This window comes from Amia ocellicauda, chromosome 7 (assembly GCF_036373705.1).
Source record: "Amia ocellicauda isolate fAmiCal2 chromosome 7, fAmiCal2.hap1, whole genome shotgun sequence".
In the NCBI taxonomy this organism is placed as follows: Eukaryota; Metazoa; Chordata; class Actinopteri; order Amiiformes; family Amiidae; genus Amia; species Amia ocellicauda.
In genome coordinates, this window is record NC_089856.1 from 9,320,127 (window position 1) to 9,345,782 (window position 25,656).

Consider the following 25,656-nt stretch of genomic DNA (forward strand, 5'->3'; position numbering starts at 1 on the left):
CCAGTGCTTTTTAAGACCTGAAAACACTTTAGAAAGAACAAAAAATCAAGCCAATCCCGTAGTCCAATAAGCTTCAGGAATTAAAAGCTTAGTTGTAATGAAAGGCAGGAGACTGAAAAGTACTCCAGAAGCAGGGTTGAAAATCCCTTCTTTGTGAAGCTATGGAATCTCACTTTGTATTTAATGAAATCAAAGGAGTTAAGGATCATACAGGCACAAATCAGTGCACTTAAAAGGGAAAAAAGTATGAAGTGCGACTTCTCGCCTTACAAAACCTCAATCCTAAAACCATCTAGAAGTCTTTTCAGGGCACCCTACTTAAATAACGACACACTATGGCTTTGTAGACCACAGCATATCTGAAATACTTGCCCTTCAGGAAAAATATATAAAAATGCATATATAAAAAACACATTTAAAAATAACCACCTCAAAAAGGTCCCAGTCTTCCTATTTTCAACAAGCAGCTGACACAAGCACTCACCACACCCCGAGGTATTCAAATTCCAGGCGTTTATTTTTACAAGTTTGCTGAGGAACAGAGGAACTTATTCATAATTTTCAGAAGTACAAAAAAAGAAAACTAAGCCAAAATAGGCCAGACAGGCCAAAATGTCTGCCATTGGGAAGCATACTTACAAAACCAGAACATAACGAATCGCCAAAAAACTAGTATTTACAGATAAAAACAAAATAAATAAATAACTTAAGAAATCACAATGAAATACAAAAGGCCACAGAAGAACAGTTCTGTGTTCTATAGCTTGCTTTCCTCTTCCTCCAGAGAGCGGTTGAGTCCTGGGATGAATTTTAACAGTCTCCTACGGAAGCTTTTCTGCTTGCTCTTGCGCGGCAAGGACCCGTAGCTGCCCTGGCCACTGCCCGATTTATCCCAGGTGCCCGTGGGTGGTCTCTGGTAGCTGCGAGTGCTGGCGCTGCGGGTCAGATGCGTCTTGGCAGGGGGCAGGAGGTCCCCAGTTGGCCTGGCACTCTTCACCTCAGCCGAGTTGTTGGCGTTGCTGTCGTACAGACAGGTTTGGTACAGGGGGTCCTCGGCGTCGTCGGTGGCGGTGCTCAGGTAGCTGGCGCTACTGCAAGTGCTGCCGGTGGTGTAGACCTGGCGGTGGGCGGCCGGGCTAGGGGAGGCCGAGCTGCCCCCGTAGATGCACGCATGGACCGACTCGAGTGTCTCATAGTCCGAGGGGTTGTTCATCACGATGCCTGTGTGAAGAGAGAGAGAGTCCAGAGGTCAGGTGACAGCTGGTGGGGTCTGGAGCCTTGTGTATGAAACTTGTATATGATTAATTAGCTTAAGTTTAGCTTACAAGTTGGGGGGCGAATTTGAGTGCATTATATGATTTTACACTTACAATCCAATTATTTACAATAATTTGGTTATTTAAAAGCTCTGATTCAGGAAAATTATTAGTCCAATTAAATATGAGATTGGTGGGTTTAAAAACCAGCTGATCAGTGGGAGCTCAGGACCAGGGCTGAGAAACTACTATTGTTTTTCAGTGATATGGCTGATTTGTACAGTAAATGTAAGTGAGCATAGCTACATCAGTTAGGGAGCAAAGCACTGTGCTTTATGGTTCAGTGCTTGCTGCAGATTACAGATGAAACCAAAATGAGGAACTCACCACGAACTAGTCTCTGTTCCTGCACCATCAGAGACCTATACTCTTCCCACTTCTCATGCAAGGTTTGCTGTGAGGGGAAGAGATAGAAAGACAACGAATCAGCAAAAGAGGCAGATTGTCACGACAGGGCATATTGTTATTGTCGTCATTGTGGTTTAAAACTATTGCAGCAGAGTACCAGAGAAGTGAAGAGACAATAGGTGGGGCACACACACACACAAACAATAAACACCAAAGCCAATTCCAGACCACTTTGCCTCTCTGAAGGGGGGTGAAACTTGCAACACTAGAGCTGCAATTTGTGATAGTCGACTTATGAGAGCGTCTAAGCATCTCAGACCAACACTTCCCTGTTACAATGTGTCAGCAATGAAGGAACAAGGAGGTTCCATTTGAGATTGTTGTGTCTGATCCAAAAAAAAAAAAAAAAAAAAAAGCTGCATTAAGGGGCTGAACACACACACTTCAGGTTTGACAGCTCCTTATCTCTGTGGTTATTGCGAGTCAAAGAGGCGAAACACACAGGGCTTGCTGTAAATGAAGCCTCAACTCGTACTTAAACCACCTTCACAGCAAATACTTGAGAAAAGAACCACAAGTAAAACCAGTACTGCTCTGGCTAAGTTACATATACCACTGCTCTTTTACAGGACTTGCATATCAATTTTGTCTTCAGTTAAAAGCATGTTGCACTGAGAGCAGGGTCAAACATTTCTCTGCCACTGCAAGGCATGTGCTTTCTGCACAGCGTGGCCAATGGAGAACAAATGGCGACGGTCATTTTATACAGTCTCAGTGGCACTGTGGGTGGTCTTTTATTGGAAGGGATCAGTGATTTTAACAGTAAAAAGCAGTGAGGAATGTCCTTTTGGAGTTTGGTCCCAGGCCTCTTTGTGCGACTGCTGTGGGCTCACAAAAACAAGAATCTAATGGGGAGAGCAGACTCTTGAGTCTCAATAGAGCTGATCTCCTACAAACTGATTGTCTTCATTCCCTTTAAAATGGGAAACTAGACCTCCAGTCCTGTCTCTTCTTGGCTTTCAGATCAATTGTCTTCAATCTGTCCTCATAAGAAAGCTTTGGCGAGAGGGTTAGTCTTTTCTGGGTTCTTTCTAAAAACTACTTCAGCTTCTGTATGTGCTGATCCACTGTACACTATTCCAGATGTGGTCTAACTTGATTTCCAGACATCACCCATGTACGCTCCTAGATCTCCACCAAGTCAACAATGGTGGCTCAATCTAGATACATTCAATTCAATTAACCATTAAACCCTAATGCTAAAGCTTTGAAGATCATGGTCATGACACTAAATGACTACTTCCCACTTCTCTAACAACCCTCAGACAGCTTACTTGCCAACGCTGGCTCCATCAAAAACTGATGGACACCGAAAATAAAACCTGCCACAACCCAATCTCCTTAACTTCTGGGTGGAACGAGGTGCTTCTCAAACTTTAGCCGGGTTCGTTTGTTGGGGAATGAGGGATCACATATGAAGCACACTCGCACAGCAGACACACAAGGGTGCATGGAAAATAAGCTGGGTCTCTCGTGGAACCACCAGATGGAGAACCAAGAGCTATAGGAAGACTCACTTACCTTTAAATACTGTAGTCTGGTCTCCAGTTCTGCTTTTCTGATTGAATCCCCGAAAACAGTCTCCAATCTGAGAATAAGGACAGAGTTTGTCAATCATGTGAACAGGGAGGATAAAGTCAGCACTGGCAGAAGAATGTTTGGTCAACAAATACAATTATAATTTTCACAGCCTTAGTTTGTTGGTTGCTGGGGGTGGGGGGTATCCACAAAAGAGGAAAGCAAACGCGCATATTGAAATTGGACTGTGCTTGGCTACAGCTTAAAGCTTAAAGACAATTTTACATACAGTTTTTCACAGGTTTCTCTAATGTCTCAGTCACTGGATACCTTGCTCATATTGAAATTGCGACTAATTACGACATTACTTTTAAAAATTAAGAACTTAACTGGAAAGCACCATGCCTCTCTGGGACCAGGGTTGTCCTAGCTCTGACTTATGCAGAATCTAAGATGTGTTTTTGTTTTTAATGACTTTGCTCCAAAGACAACAAAAACCTGCACTTTGGAGAATCTACCTGCTTTTGAACTGGGTCACGCCACCAACCATGATGGCATTTTTACTTCCAGGCACAACACGGGCATCTTCAGCCAAGCAGGGGCCATTGAAGAACACAAAAGCTCTTTTATGCCAGAGACGGACACATGGCACAGCTCGCGTAACACGGAGGGGTTAGACGCCTGCTGCTCGCGTTCGCATTAAAAGTCAGGCAGTTTTGCAAGCCGGCTATCTGACACACTCACTACTGTGGAGACCTGCGTCCAATTTTAATAGGTTTGTGGAGAGGAGGTTTTTTTTTTTTATACTTGACTGAGAGCGTGTGTAGAAAGCTTGCTTAAATCCAGTGCAGCTTGCCCTCACTAAAACCTAAATTGGATTTTTTTTTTTTTTTTTTTTTTTTACTATTTCCAGTGTTTGTTTGTATTAAAAAAAATTGAAAAAGTTTGCCAATTTTAGCTTTCCCCACAGAGATGCAGCTCAGAGGGACACTACCAAAAATAAGAAGGGGATTTTTTAGTTAATTACACAAAATTTGTTTTATAAAAATATTAAAATGTGGAAAGTAAAGGATGCACAAGAAACTTGTTATTCTATTTTTGCACAAATTATTGCAGCTTGGGAAAAAACGAAATTCTCCAACACACAATAAGCTTTAAGAGGATGTGGGAGTACATTGTCATCAATTTTAGCTAAGTGTATGTAGAAGAGGAAACTTCAGTGTAGTTTGTAATACTATTATAATACTCTCATGGCATTTGTGGGCAGTCCTGTCATGAATAGCAAGATCAGACTATGGAATTTGCAGAATCAGTGCTCTGAGAGCCTGGAACTGGGGGAGCAGCTGTGCTGTCCTTTACAGTCCAGACCACCCATCCCAAACCTATTCCCTCCCATTCCCAAGGGAGACCCCCTCACCTGATCGTGTTCCCTGAAGACCTGATGAGCTGGACGATCTCCTTGTGTCTGAACCCCTCCACCTTGGCATCGTTCACACTGGCAATGGTGTCTCCTGCAAACATAAGGGACTAGATCAATAACCATCCAATAAAAGATGGTGTCAGGAGAACTGTGGATAACCTGGTTAATTCCATATCAACCAGGGAAAAGGGTCATGTTGTCTGGCTGCCATGTTCCCTGATGACGGGTGCCAGTTGCACCTGGCATGTGAGGCAGTTTAGAAAACCGAATATAGGACCACACAGCAACAGTGTGGAGCAGATGCTACCTATGCTGCCACATTGAAGTACCAAATGGCCCTCATAACAGTCAAAGCATGTTGTTAAAAGTTGCAAAGGGGATGAAAATCACCATCGTACAATGCTCTGAAGCCTATTGCCAATGCCGGACTGGTTTTGAAGCTAGAGTTGTCATGTGGGGGTGGATCGTAATGAAGCTATAACAAATCACAGAAGACTCACACAACCTTAAATAAACATTAAAAATATTAATTTTACTCAATGTCTGCCTCTCCACAAAGCTTAGTACTTGCCATATTTCTATAAGGCCAAGAACTTAGATGCTGATAGAGCAGGCTACTTTTTGTGCTTTGTGCTGTCGCTTCCATATGATCTTCTGCTTCAAGCAGCTCATTGTATAGTTTTTAGAAGACAGTCAAATCAGGGGTATTTTAGGCCAGGTAAGGCACCAGCTGAGAATTATGTTCCGTTTGTGTGTGTGTCTGTGAACAACTCATACTCTGGTTGTAATGGAGCAGTGCTGTGCGTAGTGTACAGCAGCTAGTGCTCAGGATGGTGTTAATGAGAATTAGACTGCTTCAGGCACAGACTTCGCCCCCGTCTGGTTTCTGTACAAAGACACCTTGTCCGAGTTCACCCTTGCACTGTTAGGCAGAGGAATCCTAAAGCAAAACCCTCGATACTACTGTGCCAGTTGTAACGTTGTTTCTATTAAGTCTCATTTAAGTACGTTTTCTTTTTTTGCAGAAAATATTGAATGGTTGGTTTCCTATGTTCTTTGAAAGGTATATATGATTATGAAGTTGAACACTTCAAATGCATGTTTGTGGTTAGCAACATGGAGAGAAATACGATAAATGTTGAGTATATAATGCTTACTTCACATGATTTCAATAGGAAATCATATTTATCATAAACACTACAATTAAGGACACATTGTAATAGATTTAATAGATTGCATTATATGCAAGTTTTTTATATATATATTAATAACACAAATTAAAAACATTTGCCAACTCTGATGTATATATTGGGTCAAGGTTGAGCATGAATCACTGAAAAACCCCAGTTTCATTTTTGTTGCAGAAGTACTTATTATACAAGGAGGTCACATGCTTCATTGGGGGCAATGAGCAAAACAGAAAAGCATGCCAGCAATGAAGGAAGCGAAACCGACACACACGAGGTAAACACCAGTAGAGCCAAGGAGACGGCACACAAAATCACCCTGCCTTAGAAAAACTCACTGGCCCGTTGCAAAAATCACAGTCAAATTTCCCCTTTAAGCAGTGCATGAATTCTAAATCTGAGCACAAAGCACATCAATACATTTAAAATCAAATCAAAACTAAATGGAGAGAACATATTAGTACTGTTTTATACAACCAGCTCGAGTCTGACAGACCCAATCATTTGGGAAGCAGTCCACTTAACCCTGTACCCTCAATGCTTTGTGAATAGTAGGCACCCAACCAACACGAACCTATACCGATAAAAAAAAAAAAAAAAAAACTGTATAGTGTGCTTTTACAAGTTGAAAGGTCTATATCATGCTATGCTAAGGAAGCAAAAAAGTGCGTGTTTTTTTTTAATCAGACCAGAAAAACCAACTGTCATTCCAGACGTACGTTCTCCCTTATGTAGTGTGTAAAGATAGAAATCTTGTCAAAACCACAGCTCGTCTCGAATGGAGATTTTGTTAGCTTGATTGCAAACGCAGTACATCACATGACTCAGCCTGTCGCGCTTATTGGGCCCTGTTCTCCATATGGACTCACTCCCTCTCAATCTTGTGAAGTTTCCTTCTAAAAAGGGTGTTTAACTGTGCTGTTGCCGATACGAGACATCGTTCTGCTCACCTGAATTCCTGCCAAACAGGACTGTTCACCTCCCTATCAAGACATTAGGTTTGTGTATGTGTTTAGTTTTTCCTGGTGAACCACAGCAGTGGGTACACTTAAATAAAAACACCACAAGATCTGACATTTACAGCTCTGGACCTGCCTTAGAAAAATAAAAACAAGAAACGCTGAAATCAGTCGCTACAGAGGGCAGTTATTAATTTTTGCAGACTCGTACAAAGCTAACTCCCAACCACAGAGGGATGTTTCTTGGAAGTGAGCTCAGAGTCATTATCTTGGAATATGTGAATCTGCCACATCAGCTGTCTTCCATGTGGAACAACTTCAAGCCCAACAGACAAGTTAAAGAGCGCCGAATTTCAAAGCAATGATTTTGTGCAGATCTACAGACTAATCTATAGACTAATAATATGCCACTGACCACTTTGTTGCTGCATGTTCATTTTAGCCACAGAAATGGCAATGAATTCATTTATTGCTTTTCAAACACCTAGCAGGTACTTTTCTATTTTAATAATGTTTCCGACTCTTATTCTAATGTTCGATAAGAATCACTTCTTTCCCCGTTTCTCTTTCTATTTTAGCACTGGCCACACACGACACTTGCCGTGTTTCGGGTAGTGATGGTAGCGCTGGCGATCTGATAAGGGCATTTCCTTTGTTTGACTACAGGCAAACTGCCACGGTTATCGAGCAATTCAAACAACGAAAGAGTACTCTGATGAAATCTCTCTTTTTCCAGGGAAATTATGTCTTCATTTATCCACATCCACTACCATTCACATCAATGCAGGTGCTGTGAAAACCTGGCAACAGTACCCAACAGTTAATCTACACACCTGGATGATACATATTGAATGTGCGGAGCAACACAGTAGCCAGAAGAGTTTGAGAACACAGATCGCATTTTAAAAACCACAGTGGTGTAACGGGGGCCATTACAGATGGATTATACGTCTTACTTACCCACTTTGAGTCCAGCTTGATGTGCTGGGCTGTTAGGGTGCACCTTGCACACGAAAGTGCACATTTCCACAGAGTTCTCATTCTGGTGATGAAGTCCATAGGTCTGCAATACAAAAAGGCGAAAGACGAACAGATTAGCATAGTTTACATTGGTGTCCACATGGGAAAAACTCTAGTAATTCAATAATAAACTAATGTAATAACTAAATCAATTAACTAATGCATTGGAAGAAGGAGAGATCATCAAGGGGTTATATATTGTTTATAGTTTCCAATGCCTTTTCTTCACTAACATAATCGGCCTTGTGAAAAGGCCCCCCGTGTCGATCACGCCGCTAGGCAGCAGACATTAGATGAGTACCAAACACGGCTGCCAATCAGGGTTAAATGTGTATAATACCAAAAGGAGGCAATGTGCCCAGAGATGTCATATAAAAAGAACCAGCACTTTTAATAAATAAATACACAAACATTCATCCACTGATCCCTTGTAAATCCAGGATTTTTATTGCAAATGGTTTGCATGAGCACTTGTACTAGATACAGGACAGCAGTTCAACTGTGGCACATTATAGTTTATCTGAGAAAATAAAAATAAAAAAATAATCAGATGTTGATATAGTGAGGAAGAAATGAGACGTTTGTTCAGAGGAAGTAGTGCAAAGGCAATGCTTGTTGGTTTACTGGTTGTATTGTGTCAGTGAAAACTTGGAAAGTGGCAACAGACCCTGGCACCAACCTACAGGTGTCCCTTTCCAAGCCACATGTGTCAATTTGACATGCAAATCTAAAACGAAACTTCAACCGAGACTTCCACACAGCGCTGGAACAAAAGACAGAGCTCTGAAAGAGGAATCAGCCCGGCCACATAATGTATGCGCAGCCCCGAGCAGAGTCACTCATCCGCCGAGGTTAACAAAAGAACACTTAGGGAGATATCTGAATCTTAAAAAGGGCTACGATCCATCATCTTTAGAAGAAGTCAGGATCAAGTCAGTCTTTTTTTAATTTAAGGCTATTTAAATAAATAGAGCAGGGAGCTCAAGCTGCAGATGACAGGTTGTGTAGCAACTCTTTAATGACAGAAAAAAGGCCTACAATAGTGCAATCTTTTTAAAGGGAAAGATGTGGGGAAGAGACTGGCGCTTCTAGTGAGCGATCTTGGTTAATTGGTTTCCTTTTCCCTTTCGTGACGGCCTCGCATATGTAATGCAAACAGGTCAACTAAACTCTGATCAGCATCTCAGATAAGCATCGGCGTCACCTGCAGACTGCCTGCTGGTGTTCCATGGACACGGAAACTCTGTGAAATTGCCCAGTGATGCTGATGAACTCCCACTCACTCCTGCTGGGAGATACCCGGTCTACCTCCATGGCCTCATGCAAAACTAACACCAGGGATAGAGAAGTGTGTTTGTGGTGTTGTGGGGGTGGGGAACGTGTAGTTGATAAAGTCTGTGGCCGAAACCCACCCCTTTTCCCTATAAATGTACATGGATTTTTCCGCTTTTGCTCCAGAGCTCTAGAAAATTGGATTCTATGCATGAAATCACAAAAGTTTGAGAGACTTAAAGACAATCTTTTGGTTGCAAACTAAACCCACACACACAGACACTGGAAAGGTTATTTTGCTCAGTATAGATACAATGAGGCCCTGGAGTCAATGCTTTTTATTTTATATAGCTATAATCAGACAACTGCAGTCCTCCTGGATCAGATTGACACTCCTGATTTCACTAAACAAATGACTAGCTGAATTAATCAAAAACACAAATTTGGTTCTAGTCTCTGTTAAAAGGGGAATCTACGAAACCTGTTAAAACTCACTCTCCGGGACTGAGTATGAAAGGTAGGCGTACAGTGGCTCAATATTCAGAGTCCTACGTCCTGTATAGCTCATGTTTCACAGCTAAGTACAGTAGTAACACTCACCCACAGTATGCAAATAGATTGGTATGTTAATGCAGCTTTTCAGGGCACGCTGATATGGGGGCAGTGTATCATAAACAAAAACAACACAAGGTCCCTTCAAACATATTGTTGCTAAGGCCTCAATACATCATCATGGGAAGCTGTGGCCACTTCCTGTTGCTGTATGTTGTCCAAAAATACATCAAGGCGATTCGTTTCCAAATCAAGATTGATACTAAAAACTGGGGAGGGCTATGTGAATGTGAAGGCCTTTTGTTGTCCTTACCACTGCCCTGTCTTAGTGTAATTTTAATCCTGGCAAGTTCACACTGGCATTCTCTTTTCCAAAGGGCGGCCACACGATGGGGCAAGTACTGCTGGCAGTTGGGGGGTGCTATGCCGCCCTGGCTCCGTTTGCGCTGTGGGACTCGCCTGCCACAGAAATGTCAGGATGCATTTTGCCATCTCTCCCGTTGTCAGTACAGTAGTAGGACATTTTAACAGTAAAACAGATATGTGGTTACGGCCAAAGGCAAAATGAATCAGATGCCTGAGTAATTGGGAGCCCATTTTGGGGGAAGGTTCCTTGATATGATGATCATTTACAAACCTCCTCTTTGTTTTACAGTGACTCACATCACTCTTGGCGTTGTTGGTACTTTCAAATCAAGAAAGGGGAATTTCATTGCCCGTCACCTTTGCTTTCAACTACCTCAAACAAGTGTTAAGAGTGGGAGACTGCATTCTGTCCGAGGTTTAACAAAAATCTCATTGAATGATCTCATGCTATTCATTTTATCTTTGGCAGCCCCTCAGCGGTTTGGTGACACGCAAACAAACCGCTGCTTTCCGAAACCTGTGATAAGGTGATAATCCATCACAAAATCCAATTAACCCCCCAACAGACACGAGCATAATAGCGTTACCCAGCCAGTTAATCCTCTTACCTGGATTTCAAACCCAAAGGTCTCCTGGTCCTCTTTCTCCAGGATGATGATTTTCCTGCAGCAGGAGAAAAGAAAAGGAAGGAACAGTTAGCAGTGATCTGGAAGTCAGAAGACCAATATCAGATGCTTGGATTTAATTGCGTTCCCCTCGCTTTTAAGACATCTGTATCTTCTACAAATAATCCCCAGTCCTAGTGTGTCAGAGACAGAAGCAGAAGAACACACCAGCTATCTACAGACGGTGGAGCCGAGAGGTCTTCAACCACAGTGAGATTGCAATTATATTTGTTTATTTTGTAATCTATTCTATGTTCCTAGGTGATAGTGTATCCCCAGAACTAGAAAAAAAAAATAAACTGTGAATTAAAATGACAAAATATTTCACCCAATAGTGAATCACATTTTAACCCAACACCTGGTCTGAGGATAAGAATGACATCACAGACGAGTTTCTGTGTAAAATAAATAGAGGGATTAGAGAAAAAAGAAAAATAAACAATAGGTTAAAAGGACAACAGCACTGGTGAGGGTGACTTGGACAGAGGGGAAATAAATAAATAAATAAGGGGAACAGAACAATGGACCGCTAAGAGTCTGTGGTCATAAGCAACACAGCTACTGCATTGTTGACCAACAAGACGCCACATTCAGATGAGTTCTTGGCGTAGAACTCGCACGCAGACACACCCTGGAAACTTCATTTATTATCCAGAACATTTCAGGGCACATTTGAGACAAAAAGGGAAATCTAAAAGGAAATGTCAATTCAGTCACCGTAAGGACGTCGATCTGCATGTTGATGTTTCAATATTAACATGGTTCTCTGAATTATGCCGTATTTTCCCTATGGGCTCGATATGACTTTCCAATTGTAGGCTGTTGAAGCATGCAGTACACTTTTGATTCAGATCACACCTGCCTTGCAACTATGGTAATGATACGAGAATACAAACATAAAAAGTATACATGAGAGACTATATAACTAGTGACTAGTGACTATAACTAGTCAACTAGTGAAATCTGAAAGAACTACCAAATTCACCATTATTATATCTAAGGACACAAAGTCCAGTCCATCACTATGAGATGTATTTTTCCCCCCCATTTGGTACAATGCTTCTGTCCAGATCTGCTGGAATTAGGAGCATCTTAAAAGTTAAGTGAGCAGCCATAGGGCGAAAACGTGACCGACCTGCTCAAAAGCTCCTGAACGTGTTTGATCCACTGAAATGTAAAACGACTTCCAGCCCGAGGCAAATCCACTTAAACTGGGTGTGCGTGTCTCTAACCTATGATCAAATTAATAAATAAACACGAACCTATAACGTAATAATCATAACCATTGCAATAATCATAAATGTACCGTCATGGCAGTCCTCTGTATGCACGCACTTGTGCCATTCTCTCCTAATCTGCATGGCTGTGCTACTGAGCACTACTCTCGCTGCACAAAAAGCCTGCTCTCCTATTACTAATCTTATTAGGGTCTACATGTTAAAGCCCAGAAGAGTGGTAGGGGTTTAGGTGTGTGTGTGTGTGTGTGTGTGTGTGTGTGTGTGTGTGTGTGTGTGTGTGTGTGTGTGTGTGTGTGTGTGTGTGTGTGTGGGGGGGGAGGGGGGTGTCTTCTTGTTTTATTAAAAGCAGATTGTGAGTGAGTGGTTGAGAGGGCGAGTGAGTAAGTGAATTCAGCAGATTGAAGCACAGGAGATGATGTGACCTAGCTGGGAAGTTTTTTTTTTTTTTTGCCTTGTTTTTAAAATCATAAGCTTTTGTATAAGAGGATTTAAATCCAGCCATCCAAGTACAGCTTCTGGTAGGGTTTTCAGAACTGGCTGTTATCAGCCCAGGAGACTGATTAAAATGAATATATATTTAGTGAAACACACACAATAGGAAGAAAAAAAAATCACTTCAGAAGAACCCTGCTAAGTAGCATAGCTATTCACCCTCTAAAACACATAAAACACAATAGGAACAACACAGATTTGGCCCTACATTTTAGTACATCTTGGCTTTTCTATTCTCCCCTATGCGTTTCATTCATCGTCAAGGCAGTGCTTAAGACACAGGATACAGTAGAATATAGTTTTCATTGTGAACTGCTTTTCACACTTTCACTGTGCTAAACTGCGGTCCTTGCAGGAGGTAAAATTGAGGTTAAATGAGATTTAGATGTTCTACTAAAAATAAATAGAAAAATAAAATCGATGTACGGCTGTTTCTTACCTTTGTTGGCCGGGGGACTGCGTCAGGGATTTCCATTTCTGAGGCGCGCCCTAATCAAAGAAAGAGGGAAAAAAACATTAGAGACGCGTGTCAGAGCTGGAGGCGCCGCAGAGATCAAGGCAGGGCCACCGCAGGGCGCACACGTCTGAAGCGTGCCAGTGCTCCTGTGCCAGCACACGACTTGGCAGAATTGCCTACTAACACACCTACAAATATCAATTCATTTCATCTCGTTTCAGTTTATCCACACGCATTTTATTTGGGAGAATTTCCTCCGAGTCTCACTCAACTCTCCCTCAGCTGTGTGGAGTCTTTGTTCAGTCCACCAAGCGCACACCACACATTAATCATCATAATAAAACACACCGGACACGGGCTGATTTAGTACAATCTGCACACAAACTCCTGTTCCCAAAGTTTATTTTGATTTTGTCTTTATCAATTCAGTCCTGTTCGACTTTAACGATCCAGCTCCACGGAGTGCTAACCAGACCCCAGGGTAGTCATAAAATCGTGTTTTCTCTTTTAAGTCTCTGTTCGGGACACTTGTGAAATTGTCCTGGGCTGTTCAATGACCTCATTTATGCAGAAATACCTCTCAAGTCCCCAGGGGTGCCGAGCGGGGGGCGAGCCGGCTCACAATGCGCTTTTGTGGATGTGTGCCGCGGGAGGAGGCGGGCGGCGTGCGGGACCCACTGCGTCACAGACCCGCACCTGGCCGGCGCTCAATGCGGCCCTTTGATTCGCACTGCGGGGCGCTTTGGCTGGCGAGGGGGGCAGTTGCGTTTTTTGTGCCAATGAAAAGAAAGCGCTTGTAGACTCGTTCGTAGAGTTTAAAGGCAGTATATGGGCCTGCAGCCTGATACAACATTGACCCTCTCCATCACTGAAGTCCCCGGGAGATCGAGTGAGCCAAGCGAGGCGAGTTGGACCGACAACACAGGTGACCCTGAATCCGTGTCATCAGCACAGATGAACACGATTAAAACAAATCTGGCAAACTAGAAAAGCAGTCCTGGGAGATGAAAAAGATTGTTACCAGACTTGGAGAAGAAAGGACACCGTGTGTGTGTGTGTGTGGGAAACAACAGAAGTGTGAGTTAAAGTTGACTAAAGCTCCGTGTTGCTCCACAGGCACATTCACAGCTCAATGCGCACAGAGCCTCCATTGTACCGCGACAATATATAATGGCAGCAGTGGGACGATGGCAGCCCACAGCCGAGCTACACACGGGCTTTTGGGTAATAAGTGAATAGTGGTTTCCACACCGTGTAGCAAGGGAAGTGGGTGGGTGGTTTTCACAGACTTACAAGGCTTTTACGCACAAAGAATCCCAAGCGTTTCGGGTTGAGTGCGCAGTCGCATTTCGAGGTGATGTTTCCGCAGTTGTGCAGCATCCCAGCATTCCCATTGGCGGAGCAGCGCAGATCTGCGGACCGCGTCCGCACCAGCCCCGGGCTCACGACACTGCGGCGGGCTGAAGCGCACACGTGTGTTCCTGGTTGTTAAAGGGACTCCTGCACCCGAGGCTGCACTGAACCATGTTTACCTCACTTTGTAGGGATTTGGGATCGTGTCTGTGTCATTTCAGAGCCCATTTTCCGTCCACAGTACGTGTTATCCTACATACGCACGTTACAGTCGACACTTAACACACATGCATTAACATATACCTTTGTCACAGCAGACTGAAGTGATGTCAGCAGCTGTAAAATGATGCAATTAGCGCATTCAGTTGCTAAAACCCGCTTGTCAACGGAGTTATTACATTACAATATAACCGATTGGTTGGGGGCGGTATCGACGTAATGGGCCAATCACAGCACATTAACACTTAATTGATTCAATTGACAGTGAAAACAGGTGAGAAAATCAGGCACCTTCCACTTGAATGCCCAAATATATACGGATTTATTCGTTACTTTTGCCTTTTACTACGCAAGATTTAACGCAATTGAATTGTAGCTTTGAATAATCCATTGGACTCCACACATAGACTAAGTAATTAATAATCAGACGCTCACCACAGAGATCAATATACGCCAAATGAACCCACGAACACCCGAGCAGTTTTTATTAGAGGAATTATCTCCCCCAAACATCCCGACCAGCTACAGCTCAACCGCCTTCTTCAATTACCCGGCTTCTCTCTTCCTCTTTTCAACCAACAGCTCATAAACAATGTCGTTCAAACACGCATTTTTCACCCTCTCTCAGGCCCGCTGTCTCCTGCAGTAATGAGCTCCAGACACTTCCACATGTGCAGGCAAGATGTGTGTGGGGGGGGGTCGGGGTCGGAAAGGGAGCCGTTGTGCTCCAACTGCTCCAAATGCGACCCCCACTTCACACAGCCCTGACCTCCAGACAAATATGCCACCGGTACACATCCCCCAGAGAAACACCACTGGATGCATGCGAGAGGGACATCAAACAATAGGTAGAATAAGTCCTCAAGGAGGAGAAGGGGGGTGACGTCAAAGAACTGAATTAGAAACGCAACAATGTCCACAGTTTTAACAATAAACAGTGACCGTCGTTACACAAGACGCAATGCAATCCTACGGGACTACAACACATCACGGTCATACAGACACAACTGATGAGTGATGGGCAGTGGAAGACTGAGTGAGGATGTTTGAACCCATGGAAATAAACCTCGGATAGACGTGAGTTCGCGTTTAAAAAAGAAAAATACAACAACAACAACAACAACAGCAACAGAAAGTATCGATCGGGTAAAACAATGCACAGGTTGTAGCGCACCGCACGTCTGCGCTTTGATTGTAGTGTAATTGATCTCTGCGACCTCAGTCCCACCTGCAAGATCTAACCCGGTGTCTGCCGTTTTACCAAGCTATACCCGTTTGGCTGCGACGGAAAGAGAGGTGGACCGGTACCTTTCTGTAGTTCCTGGGCAGCGTCCCGCCGGAGTAAGCGAGCGTCCTGTAAGTGTAAACCTCCGAGCTGCTCTTCTTGGACAGCTCCAGGGTCCGGTACGTGTCCGAGGCGGAGGACTGGTAGATGTCCCCGCTGTCCTGAGGCGCACTCGTGGACTCCGGGTCGTTGGAGTTGAGCTTCTTGATTCTCCGAAACGTCATGTTCTTCATAGTACAGGTCCGAGGCGAGTGAAATGACTGCGCGCCGGTGAGCAGAGTCACGCACACTCACTCGGGCTCTTGCGGGGAAATGAGGCGCACACTGCCGCTGCTCCGCTCCGCGCCGAGCCGGTGCCTCACAACTGCCGCTGCACCGCACCAGCACGCAACTTTGTATTCAATGGGCGGGGAGAAGAAGAGGCGTCTCTCTCGCTCATTTCAATTGTTCCTTTGTGTGTCTTCCCTCTGCAGACCCGGCTACACACATTTGTGATGTGAACTTGTGTTCTTGTTGTTGTAGTTGTTTTTATGTGTGCAATTTCACCTGGGTGTATTGGTTATAGTTCTGTTTAAGGAGCCCAGCGCTGATCAGATCCAGTGGTGATGATGTTGTGTATTTTCTGGTTATCGAAAGAAAGTGTGCGTTATTTTCTCTTTTTCAAATATTTCCGACTGGGATGAAAGCTTTTGCAGCCCACCGTGTTTCCCACCCAGTGCAAACAAACAAACAAACAAACAAACCAAAATCAATGAATTCCGGCAAAGTTTTCAAACTTATTTCAGCTAACACATTCAGCCATTCCCTCTTCCATACCAGCATTGTCGGTATGTTAAATATGCGAAACTTCTTATGTTTACAATTATTTTAGGAAAAAACTGAGCTCTTGGACAAAAGTTTTTTTTTTAACCAGGCTAAAAACGAATGTAGTCAGTTGTAATGATTGGCTATGATGTTTCATGTTTTCAAAAGGGAGACCCCCACACATCTTTCGACATACTGTGTTTGTTAAACAGTAATGTATGCTTCCGCTAAAAGTTAACGCCAAGCGCTCAGAAATTGAATAAAAACAACTATTGCGTGTTTTCTGGGGGTAATGGCGCTAATGTGCGTGTTTGGGGGGGTGATTGGTGAATACAATCCTAGAGCTCCCTCTGCTGTCCGTGTCGATGAATGCCAACACTTGAGCTGCGGACAATTATTTCCATGCACCACACACGGTTTTGATTCGCGTTACAGAGTCGAGTTTTGATTAGTCTGGCTTATAAAACGTCAGACGTTTATTTAACAAGCACAGTCCCTTTCATTGCCTACGCCCTCTGTTCCAGTTCTGTGATTGTTTGCACGTTTGAGTTTTAAAGCAAGAACGCTTTAGAAGAGCTTTAATTGCTTCTAAGAAAGCACTTAATCATGGCTGGAAGGACTGATCATTTAGGATCACAGGGTTCCCCCAGATATTCAGGATTTATTATTATTATTATTATTATTATTATCATCAACTTCATAATAATATAATACTAATGTTAAATACGTGGAAACATTTTTAAAATCAAGCTGAAATAAGTTGACAATGTTTAGATCACAGAGCACAAAATGCAGACCTAGGCCTTACAGATCTGTGGCCACATCTCCAGATCTCCGGGATTGTGATGTTGAGCACCAGCACAGCTCCGCTCTCTGTGCCAAAGTAACAGATTGAACAAAGACCAGTCCACACAGCAAAGCTTCAGTCCAGTTAATTCTTTTATTAATGAAACCAAAATCAAATCTTCTCCTCTAAACATCCTAATCAGGTTTGGCCCGGACGAGGGGATCCCCCAATGCAGTTAAAATGTACACGTTGGCAAACTCAATAAATAAAAGCAATTCTGTTGAAGCCTGATAAAATAATACTAATAAGGTTCTTACATTTATATATATATATATACACACACACACACACCCACAATAGCAGTTATGAAACCAGTTTATAACAATCTCTAACACATCCTTTTTTAATGGCCATCTCAGTGACTCCTCACATTACCTGTATATTTTACTCAATTTCATTTTGCGGTGGCTAGATACAAGTGTGCAGATTAGTACATTTGCAGAGCTATCCATATATTGTAGTTCCAGAACACCTCTCAGATTAATTATATCATAGTTGACTTGGGAGGGGGGTTGATGGAATGAACAGCATTAGCAGAATATAACATGCAGATAAGAGACACGAAGTTACAGCAGTGGTGGGAAGTCAGCGGCTGTTTTCATGCGGGTTTCAGTTGTGCCCAATTGTGTGCTTTAAATCAGTGGTTCACATACCTGTCCTAGAGTAGCCCCTACACTGCTGGTTTGTGTTCCAACCCAGCTCTCAATTACTTAATTGAACCCTTAATTGAACTAATTTCCTAAATCAGAGCCTTCATTATTTTAAACAGTAGGGGTTTGACGTTAAGTATAGAATTCTATAATGAACTTATTAAAGAACCAACTCTTTTCTTGTACAATTTAAAAAGTCAATTCTAAGCAGATTATTACTTCAATTAAGGTTCAATTAAGTACTTTGGAACAAAAACCAGCAGGGTAGGGGGTCCTCCAGGACAGGCTCGGGCTCCGAGGGGGAGACCAAAGTCTGACACATTTTGAACAGCTCCGGCTTCTGTAATCCGATGGGCAGAAGGGGAGAGTATAATACACAGTAAGTGTACACAACATTGCATTTTTTCTTTTACTTGAGCTTTTGTAAAATAAAGTTAGTTAAAAGTCCAAAAACACAGGTCTCTTGTGTTGTGTGATAGAGAGGGTAGTGTGCTACATTATAATTATTTACTTATTCATGTCATATTTTCTTTTACATGTATTATATGCATACTTTCTAAATTACAAATGCTTCAGCAACACCAAAGAGCAATAGGTCAGCCCACTAAAGGTCATTTGAATTGAAGGGAATGGAATTGAATGTGTCCGGGGGGTCTGAGGTTAGCTTTCAGGGTTGCTCTTCTTCAGGTGGAAAAAGCCAGAGGAGCGGTGAGGGACAGCCATCAGCATATTGGCTTGGTTCTTGTGGGTGATATGGATCTGAGAAGAGAGAGAGATGGGTGGAGTGAGGGAGATAGGAGAGAGAGAGGGGGGCAAGATACGTAGAGAGATAGGGAATAAAGTCAGGATAGACAGATCTTAACTCTTGACTCTCATCTGCCCTCTGCCTGCAATCAACCTGTCACACTCTGATTGCCTCTAATTAAGATTAATTAAGTTTTGGATGATTAGAAAAAATGGCTCCATAGAAGCTTTGATACAGGGGAGTTGTCTTTAAGCAGAAAGACATTCACCTTGCTAAACTGTTACACTGCAGTAATAGTAGTATAGTAATAATAATAGGCTTGTAGAAGAGATATTACAGCTTATATCTAATACTGCACCATTATTTGAAATGCACGCTCGCATGCTCTCTCTCACACACACACTTTCACTGTCACACTCACAGTGCATGGCGGCTGCATCCAGGGCTCCCCGTCAATCTGCATGGGCAAGGGCTTCTTAGTCCTAGAGACAGAGACACGGACTGTGAGACGCTTCTACAGTAGCATTTCCTGCAGCCGCAACCACAGCCTGTGCCTTTGAGTGTACAGCGCTGCACTGAGAGCTGCAGTCGGAGGAGCGGGGACTAGTGTCAGTCAAGGGATACCTGATTGTGATCTGGGAGGTCTTGGCGAGCCGGCGCCCTGCGCTCTTCAGCCCCGTGTAGATCTGCCCCATCTCGATCGCCCCCTCCAGACCCACCACCTCCAGCCGCCGGTCACTCATGTCTGACAGGGTGAGAGAGAAGGAGAGAAAAAGAGGGTGTTGGGAAGGCAGAGAGACACAAGGAAATACAGAGATATGGGGAGGGAGAGAGAGAGAGTGAGTGAGAGAGTTTGGCAACAGAGTTTTTTTTGTGAACTTAATCTTACAGAAGGATGGAAAAAACTAAAAAGGGGCAGCAACCTCAGATTTTCCCCACCCCTCTCAAAGCTCTGAGCCTCTCCAACCATAATTTGGCCCCATGAGCTAGAATGGGCTCACAGTATCATCAATAACCCCAATCCCTGACAGAGTGCCCCCTACCTTGCACACTGCTCTTCAGCACCTCGGGGTCAGTGATCACCTCCGGGGGGTCCTGACTGGCCGACCCCTTGCTGTCCGACTTTTTGGGCTCACCCCAGAGGTTGGAGCCGCCATGCATGCTGGGAATGTTGAGAACAGCGATGCCCTCCAAGGAGAGATTGCTGAGGTCGAGTGGCGTCCCACAGCACTGAGAGACAAAGAGCGAGAGAGAGAGAGAGGTACAATTAGTGTGTTTTGATAACAATTTTCTATCTATAAATTGTTAAAAGACATAAAACAAACGTAAAACAAACCAGATCTAGGGGTCCACACTCTAACTCAGTGCTTCAGTAGGACACTGCCCCACTGTATTACATACAAATGTCACATGGTCCAACTATGACAAAACACCAGGCACAAAATGGAGAATGCACAATCAACAACTGGTCTGGCCAGGATATGAAGACACACTTGGGTAACAAAAAACACAAACATTTTATTTTCATTTTCACCTGGAAGTCATGAGATGTTTAAGTGTGTACACCCTATTGTCATTGAAATTTGGACACGGGTTACCCCATCCCTAAGCCAGAAAAGCTGGAGATCAGCTATACTGGAAGAAATGAAGGACAGGAATTGAATATATAGTACAAATGACAAGAACAAGCTTTCATTTAGATTCATGCGTAACCTTTCAACTTTGACCCCAGATTGGGCAGATCTTGCAAGCCCCCATCTCACCTCAATGCTCAGACACTCCCTCAGTTTCTTACAGGAGGCAGAGATGGTCTCGGAGGTGGCAAACTCAAAATACCACAGCTTATTCTTCATTCTGGAAGAGAGTGGGGAGGTTACTAAATCTGAATACTGACATTAGCTACCACACATAGGCTAGCCTCTCCATTCCTTACAAAAAAGCTTCAGATGTCATTTAAAAGGAGTGTGGTCTTCGTTGACACACAATAATTAATTTTGGAGCTATTTGCAAGGCAATCGTGTCCCTCTAAGTGATATCTGTTACATCAGCAATGGTGTCATCGGGGTTATGAGCTTAGGACCGTCTGGCTTCAAGATCGGGGCCCAGACCACAACCCCCCCCGCTGCCCGGGCACACACCTGCTGTTGAATTTCTGGGGATGCTTCTCTCTCATCATGTGGAAGCGATGGGCGATGGACGCGTCCTGTGGACACAAGAGCTGCCAATCAGAACACAGCAACATCCCTTGACATCAACTACATGGGCTGACTGTTACATAGAGCTGAACCTGCAGTAAATAGCTTCATTGCTCCCTGTGGAAATGACCCACGACCCCTCTATTCTACCTTAATGGCCTGTTTTTAAATAATTGACAAAATCAACATATCAATGCAGTACAAAGACCCACTACAGGCCACTTCAGAGCTCATTGAGGAGACAATAGTTTGTCTTTAACCCCCATTTGAGTCTTGCTGAGGCACAGATGCCTTTTAGAAGCACTGTGTACAGGTCCTTGTAATACATAAGATTACACATTATTTACGCAGCTGTTTTTTTATCACATTAAAACATTTATCAAATTTAAATGTTTAATGTAATGAATAATATATGGGCTGCTCAGCAGTATGTAGCTGTAGATCTGTGTGTGTGTGAGTGTCTCTGTCTGTGCCCATCTCTGTGTGTGTGCGTGTCTGTACCGGTCTGTGCATGTCTGTGCCTGCCTGTATGTGGTTGTGCGTGTCTGTGCATGCATCTCTGTTGCCTGTCTGCGTCCGTTTGTGCATGTGTGTACCTTCCTGTGTCAGTGTCTGTGTCTGTGTGTGCGTCTGTCGGTGTGTCCCACTCACCACCCCAATGGAGAAGTAGTTGTTGATGATCTCGTAGGGCACAGGGTCCCCTGCCTCCTGGCTGTCCTCCGGGATGACCTGGACACTCCATCTGTCCATCAGCACCTGGGAGCTGTTCTCGATCTCCTTCAGGATCCTGCGCAGGTCCATTCCATCATAGCCTACACACAATCACACACACATGTTCCAATTTGTTGCAAATCAAATGATATGCCACGTTTGTCTATGGTGTCCGTGTCTCTGTGACTTTCTCTAGGTCACTGTCACTGTCTGGGTCCCCATCTCTGTCACAGTGCAGCTGTGGTTCTGTCACTGTCATCGTTCGTATCTCTGTCTCCGTCACGGTCACAGACTCCCTCTCCAACTCGGTGTCATTTGCATACCGATTTATGTGTGTGTGTGTGTGTGTGTGTGTGTGTGTGTGGTAAAGGCTCACCTCCCCCCCAGCGGAGACAGCGAGCCAGATCGTTGCCAGTGCCTAGGGGCAGCACTGCCACAGGGGGCCTCACCAGCAGGTTGGCTTTGTCTGGAAGAGAGGAGAGGAGCCGGTGTTGAAAAGTGTGGTGGTACCTAAACCACAAAACCTCTGGCCACTCCTGAGGCCTTGATCCAGTTCAAAGGTGAAAGAGGATGCTAACCTATGGCATCCAATATCCAGCCCACTGTCCCATCGCCTCCACACACCAGGATCCTGTAGTCCAATAGGTCTCGGAAGAAGTGTAGCCTGAAAAAAACAGCAACCACCCATCAGCACACTGATACACTGATGAACCCACAGGAAAAGAGGAGGGAGGGTTGAACGACAGCGTACGATCATTTCGGTAGTCACCGTTGTGCATTTAAGTGCCAATGAGTCCTGAATGTTTTGTGTACAGATGGGCTGGGCTGGCTGTATTTTGTATCTATTGGGGGTCTAAGCCTGGTCCTGGAGGGCCAGTTGGATACATAGATCACCCCTAAATCACCCATTCCACAGGAAAGTATTAATTTTCAATTAATCTGGTCTTTGAGAAGCTGAATTGTTGCTGGGGAGTTTGTTCCCAGTAATCCTTAAATTACTGAATTGACCATAACCATAACTACACAGCCACCATATTTCATTTCTGGCAAATGGTGTGTATACCATACATATAAGTGTGACTATTACTTTTCATGTGTATATACAGTAAGATTTATTTTGTTTGATGAGGTTTAATTTAATTCTATACCATTTTAAAACTATGGTACAAACACAGTAAAAACATGTTAAAAGTGCAAGAAGACTGTGGCACATTCCCCATGATCATGAATCACACTGCTGAGCATGGGGAGAAGGCACAGAGGCTGCACACTGTTAGAAGATAGTGCGGACATGCCGAGTCAGCAGGGGCTGTTGGCCAGACTGTGTAAACCAATCAAAAATCAGCCTCACCCCAGTCCCGGGCCGCCACTGGCCAGATTGTAGACCTGCTTGGGGTTGAGCAGATACTGGAACTTCCTCAGCACCCTGTGGTACAAACGCAGAGATCAGCGAGTCTCGCACTCATACTCACACACAGTTACAACACTCACACTGCTGTTTTAAGCCCTGTGCAAATGACTTGCGTTTTACAACCATATCGTTCACACAGTCCACAATATTGATGCTTCCATTCAACTAACAAGTTCCAAAATTCATTATAAGAGTTCAGCGCAGCCATTTCCTCACCTCTCTCCTTGTTTGCCTCCACTCTTGGGGTTCACAAAGACCAGGAGGGGGTGTGTGTCTGGGATAGGGCAGATCTGTGGAGGGAGGGCAGATCATTTCAGCAAAGCCCAGCTTATGCATGTGTTTATCCATCCATTTGAAACAACTGCTGCAACCACACACACACACACACACACAACCATGGGGAGTTCACAAATAGAAACACAGACTAGTCCCACAATTTCAAAAGGTGCAGGGCAAATAAGTACAAATAATTAAATTAACTGTTAAAAGAAATGTACCTGCACTTACATTGATTCTTCAAACAAGTTGTAAGTTAAATGTATTTTAAATAAGTGAAGTGTTCTGATACTATTTCATGATTACATATTTAGCAAACTCCCCCATCACATCACAGCCTGCGCCTCCTGCCTGAGAACCCGTTGGCTGACAGAGGCGGTCCAGTGTACACACCCGCAGGATCTGCCCGTCGGGGGTGGTGTGTTGCAGCCCGCCGTCATCGGTCAAGGTGCCACTGAGACAGCCGTTCTTCAGTGCGCTGTGCTCCTGAGGGTACAGAAAACTGGGGGTTACGGCACGGCACGACACAGTGCCACAGATCTGGGTAGTCAGTGTCCGTTCTGAAGCAAAGCATTAAAACTTCAAACAGGATCCTACAGCTTCTTCGACAGACGGGAGTGGGATTGTGTATTGCACCTCTCTCTCTCTCTCTCTCCCTCTCTCTCCCTCTCTCTCCCTCTCTCTCCCTCTCTCTCCCTCTCTCTCCCTCCCTCTCCCTCCCTCTGTTTCTCTCCCTCCCTCTGTGTGTGTGTGTGTGTGTGTGTTGCCAGATACCTGGATAATGGGGTAGATGGCCCAGGGTGGCAGGATGTGGTCCTTCAAGGGGCCGCAGTCGCACTCAGCTGACACCTGGGACACACAGTCATTGTGGAGCTGAAAGACAACAACGTTTCTTCAGACAACGCACTCTCATGCCCGGCCCCACAGCACAATGAGTACTTTAAACACTACAGCTGATAAAGCTACCCTGTAGATATAACCTCACAGACACAAAAACACAGAATGAAAAAAAGTCTATTCTATACTAAATGAAAAACACAAATAGTCAAACAAAATATAAAATAACCTACAGAATTTCTATAAATATAACAGGATTTGCTCTGGATATGTATTGTAATTCCAGAGATGAACCTATGAGAGGCGCAGACCTTTGCACGCCATGATCAGAGAACACCAACAACACCGTGTGGCAGAGGGTACTACAATGTCTTTTAATCATCAGGCCCAAAATACAACCAAACCGTGGCCTCACACGACAGTCCCAGTGCATTGGCCGGGTTGTGCCCGTCTGCAGGGGAGACACCCGTACCTTGACGTGGCACCAAACGCAGTGCTTGCCAGTCAGCCCCTGGTAACTCTTAATCTTCTTCTGGCACCTATCGCACTTGCTGGCATCGCAGTTGCCACTCACCCAGTCATGGACCTGGACCTGCGCAGAGAGGGAGAGAGAGACAAACACACGGTGTTGGCCAGATTGGGTATGCGCTTCTACATTGCAGCTCCAATAGGGGGGATTAAATCTGTGGTCACTGCCTTTGGACTTGCTCCGCCCAGGTCAGTGCTGGCTGGCCCACCTCCCGAGGCTTTCACATGGATGCCAATCGGAACCTGTGTTGGTGTGCAAGGGGCTTACGATGCATTTATTTTAGATGGTGAAAGTCCAGTGCAGGGTAGCAGAGACAAACGCACACAAACAACTACAGGGCAATTCAGAGTAGCCAGTCAACTTAAGCAGCCTGTGTTTGGATTGTGGGAGGAAACGAGCACCTGGAGAAAACCCACACAGCCATGTATAGATGAGAAATAAAAGAATCATACATCATATATACATTTGTTGCATAAAGACAATGCTTTAAGCACAGGGCTGATCAAATATGTTATTCATAATTCTCCCTTGATGAGAAAGAGCTAGAAAAAGGTCCAATTCTCCCTGGGCTCTACTTTCTCCAAAGAGCGAGTGCAAATAAAATAAAACAACAAATGTGGTCGATCTGAAATGTAGAAAAACCTTGTCTAATGTGCAATGCTAACATGGCTAGGTGCCGATCAGGCCTGCAGTGGGGAGAGTGAGTAGGCTGACATGTTAAGAAGATGGGAGAGCTCAAGGGTAATTATGTTCTGAGCACAGCGCATCCTTTCACTTGTGTGTTTCTGATGAGCACAGTTGGGAGCTGCGTACATCTGTGGAAGTTTCAGTGCCAGTGGATAAATTTAACTGTGATTATATAATGGAGAGAGGGAAAAAAAACAACAACGTAATACTAGCATATACTGATTAATAAACTGACAC

At 44.1% G+C, this 25,656-nt stretch overlaps 2 protein-coding genes across 3 annotated transcripts in view; both read right to left on the minus strand.

Annotated features, from left to right (window-relative positions):
- Nucleotides 1-498: 498 nt before the first annotated feature.
- Nucleotides 499-16,360, minus strand: tamalin (trafficking regulator and scaffold protein tamalin). 2 transcript variants are annotated; one of them, XM_066708234.1, is made up of 8 exons: nucleotides 15,751-16,360; nucleotides 12,853-12,902; nucleotides 10,627-10,681; nucleotides 7,769-7,871; nucleotides 4,660-4,753; nucleotides 3,246-3,312; nucleotides 1,644-1,710; nucleotides 499-1,221 (listed from the first exon to the last, which is right to left on the minus strand). In XM_066708234.1, the coding sequence occupies exons 1-8, from the start codon at nucleotides 15,958-15,960 to the stop codon at nucleotides 758-760; spliced, it is 1,110 nt and encodes a 369-aa protein (XP_066564331.1). In that variant the 5' UTR covers nucleotides 15,961-16,360; the 3' UTR covers nucleotides 499-757. The 2 variants fall into 2 exon arrangements, with proteins under 2 accessions (XP_066564331.1, XP_066564332.1); XM_066708235.1 differs by lacking the exon at nucleotides 15,751-16,360 and adding an exon at nucleotides 14,878-15,002.
- A 1,092-nt stretch (nucleotides 16,361-17,452) lies between these two features.
- dgkaa (diacylglycerol kinase, alpha a) overlaps nucleotides 17,453-25,656 on the minus strand; it is a 37,173-nt gene continuing 28,969 nt past the window's right edge. Inside the window, exons 11-24 of the mRNA XM_066708236.1 lie at nucleotides 24,676-24,795; nucleotides 24,141-24,239; nucleotides 23,760-23,852; nucleotides 23,307-23,380; nucleotides 23,031-23,105; nucleotides 22,258-22,343; nucleotides 22,056-22,145; nucleotides 21,620-21,780; nucleotides 20,912-20,976; nucleotides 20,537-20,627; nucleotides 19,817-20,003; nucleotides 19,398-19,518; nucleotides 19,195-19,255; nucleotides 17,453-18,787 (exon numbers count right to left, since the gene is read on the minus strand). Of these exons, the coding sequence (XP_066564333.1) occupies nucleotides 18,689-18,787; nucleotides 19,195-19,255; nucleotides 19,398-19,518; nucleotides 19,817-20,003; nucleotides 20,537-20,627; nucleotides 20,912-20,976; nucleotides 21,620-21,780; nucleotides 22,056-22,145; nucleotides 22,258-22,343; nucleotides 23,031-23,105; nucleotides 23,307-23,380; nucleotides 23,760-23,852; nucleotides 24,141-24,239; nucleotides 24,676-24,795 (1,422 nt within the window). The 3' untranslated portion in view covers nucleotides 17,453-18,688. The remainder of the gene's footprint in view (nucleotides 18,788-19,194; nucleotides 19,256-19,397; nucleotides 19,519-19,816; nucleotides 20,004-20,536; nucleotides 20,628-20,911; nucleotides 20,977-21,619; nucleotides 21,781-22,055; nucleotides 22,146-22,257; nucleotides 22,344-23,030; nucleotides 23,106-23,306; nucleotides 23,381-23,759; nucleotides 23,853-24,140; nucleotides 24,240-24,675; nucleotides 24,796-25,656) is intronic.

Coding starts and splice junctions, on each gene's coding strand:
- tamalin (XM_066708234.1), bottom strand. CDS start 15,960: ATGAAGAACATGACGTTTCGGAGAATCAAGAAGCTCAACTCCAACGAC. Junction 10,682..12,852: donor CAGTCCCCCGGCCAACAAAG/GTAAGAAACAGC, acceptor CTCCTGCTGCAG/GAAAATCATCATCCTGGAGA. Junction 1,711..3,245: donor CCAGACTACAGTATTTAAAG/GTAAGTGAGTCT, acceptor TTCCCCTCACAG/CAAACCTTGCATGAGAAGTG.